Source organism: Papaver somniferum, chromosome 2, assembly GCF_003573695.1.
Source record: "Papaver somniferum cultivar HN1 chromosome 2, ASM357369v1, whole genome shotgun sequence".
NCBI lineage: Eukaryota > Viridiplantae > Streptophyta > Magnoliopsida > Ranunculales > Papaveraceae > Papaver > Papaver somniferum.
The window spans coordinates 176,724,278-176,735,395 of NC_039359.1; the positions used below are offsets into that span (position 1 = coordinate 176,724,278).

Consider the following 11,118-nt stretch of genomic DNA (forward strand, 5'->3'; position numbering starts at 1 on the left):
TGTCTGAAGGCCTCCGCCAAAATGAACCTATCCTAATGGACTGAGATACTAGTCTGACTAATATCAACACACTGCATATACAAGGGAACCCGTGATTGATAATCCTAACTCTAGGTCAACACAACTGGCATATACAAGGATTCCAGTGGTCGACTTTATTGAATTTATTCCAGTTGGTCTGATGGTCTGGTCTCAGTTTCTCTTTTTTTTCTCTTTTTTTTTCGATCTTAATCACTCTAATTCACCCTAGCATTGGTAACAACTTGAATCGTGATCCCCACCTAATCACTTAGAGAAACATAGTTTAAAAACAAAACAAAATAAAAACAAAACTGAAAAGGACTCAACGAGATATGGTAAAACTATCATGTTATTTCTAACACCTGAGCTCTATGATTTTATGAATAGACTCTTTAGATGTTTCCATCTAGTCAGATTGGTTCCTCAACTCCTACAACCAAAATGCTTTCATCCACTTAGATTGGGTAGTGCCATCCTTAATAGGCATAAATTTCTAGGCTTTGGAGTTTAATTATGCAACTAAAAAGGACCGGTCCAACCGCTGACCGTTAACCTTCGAAGAACTACTACCATCTGGTGTCTCAATCTCAACAGCGCCATGAGGAAAAACAGTACGAACCACAAAAGGACCGGTCCACCGAGAGCGCAACTTCCCGGGGAATAGATGCAAACGAGTGTCATACAGAAGAACTTTTTGACCTGGAGAAAATGACTTTCGTAAAATATTCCTATCATGCACAAGTTTCATTTTGTTCTTATTCTCCTTATCACTGTCGTATGCATCTCTACGAATCTCGTCCAACTCATTGAGCTGGAGCTTTCTTTGAGCTCATGCCTTGTCAAGTGAAAAGTTTAAGTTCTTAATAGCCCAATAGGATCGATGCTCTAACTGAATAGGCAGGTGACATGCCTTGCCAAACAATAAACGATAAGGTGACATTCCAATGGGTGTCTTAAATGCAGTACGGTAAGCCCATAAGGCATCAGTAAGCCTCGACGACCAGTCTTTCCTGTTTGGATTAACTGTTTTCTCTAGAATACGTTTAATTTCCCTATTGGAAACCTCTACCTGATCACTAGTCTGAGGGTGATATGGTGTTGCTACTTTATGGGTAATACCGTATTGTTTCATTAAAAGAGCAAACGGTCTATTACAAAAGTGTGAACCTCCATCACTAATTATAGCTCGCGGCGTACCAAAACGTGTAAGTATATTCTCTTTCAAAAACTGGACTACGACCCTGTGGTCATTCGTTTTACACGGAACCGCCTCAAACCACTTAGACACATAGTCTATAGCGACAAGTATGTAAAGATAACCAAATAAAATAGGAAATGGACCCATAAAATCAATGCCCCACACATAAAAGACCTCAATCACTAAAATAGGGTTCAAAGGCATCATATTTCTACGGGAAATGGTTCCTAACTTCTGTCAACGCTCACAAGAAACAAAATGACTATGGGAATCTTTAAAAAACGAAAGCCAGTAAAATCCACACTGCAAAATCTTAGCAGCAGTCTTCTTAGCACTAAAATGACCCCCACATGCATGTTCATGACAAAAGGAGATAATACTAGACTGGTCACTCTCAGATACACATCTCCTAATAATCTGGTCCGGACAATACTTAAACAGATAAGGATCGTCCCAAAAGAAATGCTTAACCTCGGCTAAAAACCTAGAACGATCTTGCTTACCCCAATGTTGGGTTCGACCAGTAACAAGATAATTCACTATATTTGCATACCAAGGTGATTGGGAAACAGAGAACAATTGTTCATCAGGAAACTATCCCTTATAGGAAGGGAATCACTAGGGGAACTAACAACTAGCCTAGACAAGTGGTCTGCTACTACATTTTCTGCACCCTTTTTGTCTCTAATGTCTGGAAAATTCTTGTAACAATAGGATCCATCTAATCAATCTAGGTTTGGTATCCTTCTTAGAAAAAGGTATTTCAAAGCAGCATGATCTGTATAGATTATGATCTTAGAACCTAAATAGGACCTAAACTTATCCAAGGCAAACACGATGGCTAAAATTCCTTCTCGGTAGTTGTGTAGTTCATTTGGGCATCATTCAGAGTTTTGCTAGCATAATAAATCACATGAAGTAATTTTTTCTCTTGTCCTAAAAACGCCTATAGCATAATCTGAAGAATCACACATAATCTCAAAGGGTAGGTTCCAGTTAGGTGCCTGGACTATCGGGGCAGTAGTGAGTAAAGTTTTAAGCTTCTCAAAAGCCTCTAAACAAGCATCATCAAAGACAAACTTAACATCTTTGCAAGCAAATTGCAAAGAGGTCTAGAAATCAAGCTAAAATCCTTAATGAATCGACGGTAAAAACCTGCATGCCCTAGGAATGACCTAATATCTTTTACGGTTTTTGGGACCTGTAAAGTCTTAATAAGGTCAACTTTGGCTTTGTCTACCTATATACCCTTTGAAGAGACGATGTGCCCTAACACAATTCCTGATTTAACCATGAAATGGCATTTTTCCCAATTAAGCACTAAATTTTTTTCCTTACACCTAGTCAACACTAATGTCAAATGATGCAAGCACTCATCGAAAGATGAACCAAACACTGAAAAATCATCCATAAAGACCTCTAAGAACCGTTCTACCATATCAGAAAATATGCTCATCATACAACGCTGAAAAGTTGCAGGGGCATTACATAGCCCGAAAGGCATGCGTCTATACGCAAAGGTACCAAAGGGACAGGTAAAAGTGGTTTTCTCTTGGTCTTCTGGGGCAATAACGATCTGATTATAACCGGAGTAGCCATCTAAGAAGCAATAGTGACTATGTCCAGCTAATCGCTCTAGCATTTGGTCGATAAAAGGAAGGGGAAAGTGATCCTTCCTTGTGACCTTGTTCAATTTCCTATAGTCAATACACACACGCCATCCCGTGGTCACTCGGGTTGGGATTAATTCATTATTATCATTCTGGACTACAGTGATACCTGATTTCTTGGGGACAACCTGAACAGGGCTGACCCACTTACTGTCTGAAATTGGGTAAATAATACCCGCATCTAACAACTTAAGCACCTCTTTTCGAACTACCTCTTTCATGTTAGGGTTCAGTCGACGTTGCATCTCCCTAGAAGGTTTGGAGTCTTCCTCTAAATGAATCTGATGCATACACACAGTAGGACTTATACCCTTAATGTCTGCTATAGTCCACCCTAAAGCTTCCTTATTGTCTTGAAGTACATTTACTAGCCTACTTTCCTGATCACTATCCAAATGGAAGCTACAATCACAGGTAAAGTCTCAGATGGGCCTAAAAACACATACTTTAGAGTATCGGGTAGTGGTTTAAGGTCCAACTTTGGGGGCTCTTCTAAAGAAGGAATTAGGGTAGTCTCAGAAACTGGTAACGGTTCGAACCTAGCTTTCCATCTATCAGTGTCTAACACAGGGGTAGAATCTAATAGAGCATTCACCTGTTCAATAGTGCTATCGTCGTCAAAATCTAAACCAAAATGGGATAGACAACTTTCTAATGGGTCTTCAGACAAATGTTTGGTAATGACTCCTGAACTAAGGCTTCTATCATGTTCACCTCTCAACACATGTGTCATCTAGCTCATGAGGTTGCTTACTGACATTAAAAATGTTCATCTCCATAGTCATATTACCAAAAGATAAACTCATCACCATTTCGACAGTTAATGATCGCATTAGACGTAGCTAAAAATGGGCGACCTAAAATCACAGGTATCTGGTTCTCTGGGTCAGGGACAGGTTGGGTATCTAGGACCACGAAATCCACTGGATAAATAAACTTGTCGACCTCAATAAGAACATCCTCGATAACACCTCGAGGGATTTTAACAGACCTATCAGCTAACTGCAGTGTCATCTGAGTAGGTTTCATTTCACCAAGTCCTAGCTGTAAGTATACATGGAATGGCAGTAAGTTCACACTGGCTCCTAAGTCAAGTAAAGCTTTTTCTACCCGGAAGTTACCTATTGTGCAAGCAATGGTAGGAGAACCTGGGTCTTTGTACTTTGGAGTTGTGGTGTTCTGAATGATTGAACTTACGTGACTAGAAAAAGGCTTTCTTATGGACGCTAAGTTTTCGCTTTCGCGTACACATATCCTTAAGGAACTTGGCATAAGCAGGAATTTGCCTAATTGCATCTAATAAGGAAGGTTTATGGTAACTTGCTTAAAAACCTCCACTATGTCATTAAAGTTCGATTCCTTCTTTGTTGGTACTAATAGCTGAGGAAATGGGGCTCTAGGCTAAAATCAGACCTTTCAGGAACCGAATTCACATCATCAGAAACTTTATCAGTCTCTTCAGCTACTGGTCCTGAGAGGTGAGATCCTGAGGGGTGAACTACAGTATGTTCACTATCGGGCATGGTTACCTTATTGTCTACAACTCTACCACTTCTAAGGGTTCTAAAACATTCAATTGATTCGATGGTTTTGCACCTAATTCATGAACTCCTCTAGGGTTGGGTTGTGTTTGACTAGGAAACTTACCTTTTTCTCTCAAAGAATCACTTATCAGACCAACCTGGGTTTTTAACTCGGAAATAGCCTGACTATTTTCTTGTCATATCATGTTACTAGCTTGTAGACTCTTTCTACGGATAACTGAAATTTTGCAGTTTGCTGAGTTAACATGGCGAGAGATTCCTCTAAACTTAGGATTTTCTTATCTGACTGATTCTGAAACTGAGCTAGTCCTGAAGGATTCTTAGTATAGCCAAAACCTGGAGAGCATTAGAATTACTAAACTGACCATGACTTTGTCCCTTAGACCACGAACGGTTCGGATGGTTTCTCCACCCAGGATTATAGGTTTCTGAATATGGGTCAATCTTTTGACGATTATCAAATCTAGTGTTATTATAAAGAGCATTAGCTTGCTCTTCAATATTCTGGCCTTCCCAAAAAGACTCTACTCTACCACTAGTCTGGCCCACTTCTAAAGCTTCTAACCTTTTTGCTATAGCAACAATTTTGGCATCTGATTCATAGCCTCCTTCTACCCTATTAACATTTCCTCTACTTAAAAGAATTGTTTCTGGGGTGCCCTACTATTTTCCCATTGCTTGGTTTTTTCGGCGATTTCATTAAAAAATTCCATCGCCGCATCAACAGTTTGGTTTTCAAATCCACCAGTGCATAGAGACTCAACCATGGTCGTTGTGAAATAATCTAAACCCTCATAAAGGATCTGAACTAGCCTAACCTTTTCTAAACCATGATGAGGACACTGGGATAATAAATCATTGAAACTTTCTAAATACCTATATAAAGATTCTCCCTCTTGTTGTGAAAATGTGCATATTTGCGTCCTAATAGACGATGTTTTGTGCCTAGCGAAAAACTTATTGAAAAAGGCAGATGTAAGTTGTTCATATTTATCAATTGAATCGGAGTCCAAACTATATAGCCACGACTTGGCCTTATCTTTCAGGGAAAATGGGAATAACCTAAGTTTCAAAGCATCATCATCTAAGCCTCTAATTCTTAGAGTACTACAAATTTCCTCAAAATACCTAACATGGTAATAAGGGTTTTCATTTTCTTTCCCTAAAAAGATTTGGAGCATCTGTAAGGTCCCAGGTTTCAGTTCATAGGGTGCCTCCGTTTCAGCTAACTTAATACACGAAGTACGGGTAGTCCTAGTTGGATTCAACAAAGCTTTCAAAGTTGCCATTTCTGGCGCTATCGGAGCAACATGGATTCTCTCCTCAGTCAAAGGACGTTCAAAAACAGACTCTTCAAAAGTTGGACTCTCTAGATTAAGGTAATCGAGACGCTTCGAACTACTAGGTTTCTCTTTAACAAATCTACCTAGTGCGTCTCTTTTACGTTCAGGCATACAATAGAATTTTCTAAATTGGAAGGGTAAGCAAACAAAGATCAAGGCCGACTCAACCAAATCAAACCTATTGATTTCTAGCAAACAAAAAGCATGATGGCTCCACTTAGATTGTTTTTAGACCAGCTACTAATCCTTCGAACGGGAATTCGTTACAATTTAAGCAAACCCCTATGGAATCAATCCGAGTTAACGTAAGTTGAATAGAGGCGAGAGAACCTCGGTGGAGATTTGATACCCAAGGCCTCACCGGTATTACAAGGCGGCGCAGTCACGCATTCAACTTACAGAAACCGTCAAGAACTTCGAAGTATGCTTAAAAGAGTAACCAATATTTTTCGAATGACTTTCCTGTTAAGCTCGTTACCCTATCGGTCTCGTTCTAGTCAAAATTTTAGGCTTAGGTTCGCATAGGTTACGTGTTCCTAAAGCGGGCAAGAAGAGAACGGTGATGAAATCCGAACCCTTATCTTGTATGGCCAGGCCTTGCCCTTTACTAGAAAAATAAATGTCCGTATTCAGTCTTCAACATATATGCATACGAAGGAGTCCAGTAACTCGCTGACAGGGGATTCACGAGTGTTTAGAATCTTACCTTCCGTTCCAGACGGGGGATGAATCGGTTGTAGTCGACTCGGGCCAATGACTCCGATGTCTAGTGTACGAACCCAAGGTGCAGAGACAATATCGTAATTGTCCTCCTTCTCTGCAAACAGTTTATATTTAAAGTACCCTTCCGTAGGGTAATAGAAAAAAATAATGTCCCAAAGTCCAAAAGTCCAAAAAGTAAAGAAAAAAATTACAAAAATAATAAACCCTAATAAGTTCTTTTTTTTTTTTAAAAAAGAAAATAAACAAACCCTAAACTAAAATTTTCTAAAATAAAATTGTCTTCTTTTATGTTCTCTTTGCTTTAATCTTTAGCTCCAAGTCTTTATGAAATCACCAAACTCTTTGGCTCAATTTTCTTTATGATCCAGAACCTGTAGACACAAGATAAATACCCAAAAACATAAAAAAGAACAAAAATAATAAATAAATAAATAAAATAAAATAAATCTAAAACCCTAAAACAAGTCCGCATCGGCGGCGCCAAAAATTGATGTGATTTGTAGATAGTGGTAAAAGTGGTTCGATTCTTAGACTTGTGAAGGATATTAATTAGACTTAAATTCTGATATTAAAATAGAAAACTCACTAAAAATTATAGCAAACTCAATGAAAGATGATATCAATATTAAAAGAAACACTGAGGCTAAGATTCCACTATTTTCCAAGTTCAAAGTGATTAAACCAATAATTATATTTATGCAATTTTCTCGTTTAATTTGATTCTAAAATATTGCAACAAGTAGATTTTCAAAAGTAGTAATTGTAAATACCAAGTATGAAGCATCAAAAGTCTTAAAACAAAGCATACTCCATAAAAATAGATCACAATCACTCAAATAAAAATCATATTCAATAATAGTTCAAGGAAAATAATCATACAATTATTGCAAATAAAAAGATAAAATAGAATATACCACTTTTTGTTGGAAAAATAGCTTCCTCTATCGCCTCAGCAATGGGGTTTAGCTCCTCATATTAATCATGGTCTCAAAATATGTGTTTGTTGCTCAAAAGATGTACAAGGAGGTGAAAAAATGATAACACAGGCGATTCGCAACAGTGTGAAGGTGTTGCAGAATCTCTGTTACAAAGAGGAAACAGTAGCTAAATACCTAATGCAATTACTGTTGATAAACGATAGATGGGTTCTGCTGTTGAATAACGATAGTGTTCTGCGACAGATACCTATGCGTCAATGTTCTTCTTGTTCTTCCTCTTCAGCAGCAACAATAGAATATTGTATTTTTCTGCAACTCGATCTCTAGAGCTTTGTGGTGTTCTAAACTTCTATGAAAGTCTTCATCCCCCTTCTATGAATTATCCCAACTCCTTTTATAGCCCACAGGTCGATTTAATCTCCAAGAAATCTCCTTTTTCTTTTTGCCAAAGTTACGGGTTTTATCTATTATTTCCATATCCTCATACGCGGCTTCAAACCCTCCCTGTTTTTCTTCTCACGCGTCTTCCAAGTATAATCCAACGTCTCAGACTCTCTCAAAGATAGTCTTAACTTCAACAGAGAATCCTATTTCCTTATCTACCTGATAGTTTCCATATATCAACCAAAATCCCGTGAAAAACTTCACCTCCCTGTTTTAGACAACTCGATGATTTTCCTCCTCTATTTTCGAATCTAGAGGGATTACCATCCCTGTTTTGATGAATCTAGTGAATCCCAACAAATATCCACGTCAAACTCCGACTAAATCTGCTCCTAGTCATCAACATAACTTCGATAAACTTCCACATCCTTTGTTTCACTCCAACACGGTTGTCCAGCCCAAAATAATCGATCCAAACATACACACCAACCCTGTCAGGCTCTAACAGGTCCATTCCAACGAAAATAAGCCATTGAATCTCCGTAGAAATCGCTCAAAACTCCAACCCTAAATCTGCCTGCGTCTGCACTATTTTCCCGCCAATTTGAAATTTGAGTTCGGGAAGAAAGGTGGCCCCCCCTATCCAGAGTGGGGGTGTGAATAACAGCTGCCTTGGGGGTGTCCTGGGGGTGCCCCTTATCCAAACCGGGGGTCCGAATAGCAAGTGTCCTCCGGGTGCTTTCCGACAATTTTTCGAGCCAATTTTTTACAAAAATGTTCAAAAATACCTACAAATAAATAAAACACCATAATAAGTACAAAAATGAGCCCTAACAATATATAGAATCGAGACAAATCGGACAGAAAAATGTGTCTATCACCGGGCGCCTTTTGCATTCCGGTGGCCTTTTATAGATTTGTCAGCCGACCGGGTGCCTTTGGCATTACCATAGCCTTATGTAGATTTGTCATCCGATTGGGCGCCTTTGGCATTCCCGTATCCTTTTGTAGATTTGTCAGCCGATTGGGCGCCTTTGGCATTCTCGTGGCCTTTTGTAGATTTGTCAGCCGATTGGGAGCCTTTGACATTCCCATGGCCTTTTGTAGATTTGTCATCCGACCGGGCGCCTTTGGCATTCCCGTATCCTTTTGTAAATTTGTCAGTCGATTGGGCGCCTTTGGCATTCCCATAGCCTTTTGTAAATTTGTCAGCCGATTGGGCGCCTTTGGCATTCCCATGGCCTTTTGCAGATTTGTTAGCCGACCGGGCGCCTTTGGCATTCCCGTAGACTTTTGTAAATTTGTCAGCCGATCGGGCGCCTTTGGCATTCTCATGGCCTTTTGTTGATTTTCACACCGTTGTTGATAACTTACGCTTAATTATTCAGAGTAGGTGCTTATACATTGATAGATTTATGCATAGAACTTATTCAACCATTTTCCATTGATGAGCGATTTGACTTTTGTTTCGTTCATTCGTCTTAGCTTATAGTATCCGTTGTCTACTTTTCTTATCTTGAATGGCCCTTCCCAGTTTGCAACAAACTTACCAGCGCTGGCATTCCTTTGTACATGGGAGGCTATTTTTAGAAATAATTCGTCTACTTTGAAGTCTCTCTCTCTTTCACGCTCTGATTGTAATAATTAGCCATGCACTTCCTGTAAGCTTCAGCGAATCGTTCTGCTCATGCTCTTCTTTCTTCTATCGTGTCTAAATGAGGGAAATGACTTACTTCATCTGGTGTGGTATGGCTTTCCATTGCCACTCTCGCGTACGGCACTGCTATTTCTGCTAGTAGTATCGCATCCTCTCCATAAACTAGTGAATAGGATGACGCTCCTGTGGAGCTGCGCTTCGAGATCCTGTATGCCCATAACGCGAGTGGCATTTGTTCATGAAATTCCCAGTGATGATCATGCACCGTTCTGCTCAGAACTCGGATGAGTGTTTTATTCGTCGCTTTTGCTTGTCCATTCCCCTGGGGGTAGTATGGGGTTGACGTGTGCAGTCTTGTGTTGTATTGGCTGAGCAGATCTATTACGTCCTTGTTTATGAACGACTTAGCATTGTCTTCTCTAACTATCGTAGGCGCTCTGAACCTGTATACAATGTGCTCTTTGATGAACACAGCCACAGTAGCTCCTGCGTAGTCTTTGGGGGGTATTGCTTCGACCCATTTTGATGCATACTCAGTAACCGTTATTATGTACTTATGGCGCTTTGAAGACATTGGGTTAATTGGTCCTATAAGGTCCAGTCTTCAGCTGTGTAATTGAGTGTGCGGCGCCCGGATCAGGTTTCCATATGTCTGACAGCTTAGGCATTTCCGGACGTACTATGCAGTATCACTTTCCATGGTTTGCCAATATAATACACCTTCATAAAGTTGTAGAAACAGTTTCCGCATTCCTTGGTGCTCAGCGTCATGAGACCAAGTTATCACTTCCATTGCCTTTTGGTCAGACAGGCATCGTAGCACGGCATTACTATAACTTCTACGATAAAGGACACCATCGTGCATGAAGAAGCGCGCTCCCTTCTTTTAGATCTTTAGGGCCGCCTGTATTTCGTTTGGTAGCTTACCGTGTTGGATGAAATGTAAGGTTGCCTCCAATCTGATCCCTCGGCTGTACAGACTCCTGCGGGCTGTGGTGGAGCCTGGCAGTCGGCAAAACTATCTTGTTGAGCCGCTGCTTGCGCTGACATGCTTGGCCAGTATATTACCATCCTCTGAAGTTTTCTGTAAAGATGAACGACGCCAGTTTTACCGCATGTGTCTGCGTGCAATTTTTGGAGTATTATTTCTGCCTCCCTTTTATTTACACACCTGGTGAGGGATCCTCCGGCATCCCGATAGTACAAGGCACCTTGGATCATCACAAATTGATTTAAGGTTTGGGTGGCTATTACTTGGTCCTCATCCATCCGAGTTAGGTCTTCTATATATACCCGCCTCCAATCATGGATATTAGGTCAGCTATTAGGTCTTCGATATATCTGTGTACCTCGTCTTATCCTTATCCTGGGAACATGTCTATTAGGTCAGTCTTTTCCCCTCACCCCGTTTGGTCGTTTATATTTGAGTTCGAACTCTGACAACTGTAACAACCATCGAACAATACTTCCTGTTAGGACGGGTTTAGATGCCAGGTAGGCTATGGGATTCGCCGCGGCTACTACAATGGTCTAGTATTCCAATAGATAAGGGTGTAGCTTCTGTGTCGCGTATATGAAGGATAAAAATTCTTTCTCTACGCGTGGATACCTCAATTCAGCGTCTTGCAGGACTCGTCTAA

The 11,118-nt window shown here is 40.1% G+C and overlaps 1 protein-coding gene and 1 pseudogene across 1 annotated transcript; one reads left to right on the forward strand and one right to left on the reverse strand.

Moving 5' to 3' along the window:
- Positions 1 to 5,258: 5,258 nt before the first annotated feature.
- Positions 5,259 to 5,358, forward strand: LOC113354729 (annotated as a pseudogene).
- A 4,148-nt stretch (positions 5,359 to 9,506) lies between these two features.
- Positions 9,507 to 10,052, reverse strand: LOC113352446. Its single transcript, XM_026596263.1, has one exon. The coding sequence runs from the start codon at positions 10,050 to 10,052 to the stop codon at positions 9,507 to 9,509; it is 546 nt and encodes a 181-aa protein (XP_026452048.1).
- Positions 10,053 to 11,118: the final 1,066 nt, after the last annotated feature.

Excerpts from the sequence above, each read along its gene's own strand:
- LOC113352446 (XM_026596263.1), bottom strand. The coding sequence starts at position 10,052 with ATGTCTTCAAAGCGCCATAAGTACATAATAACGGTTACTGAGTATGCA.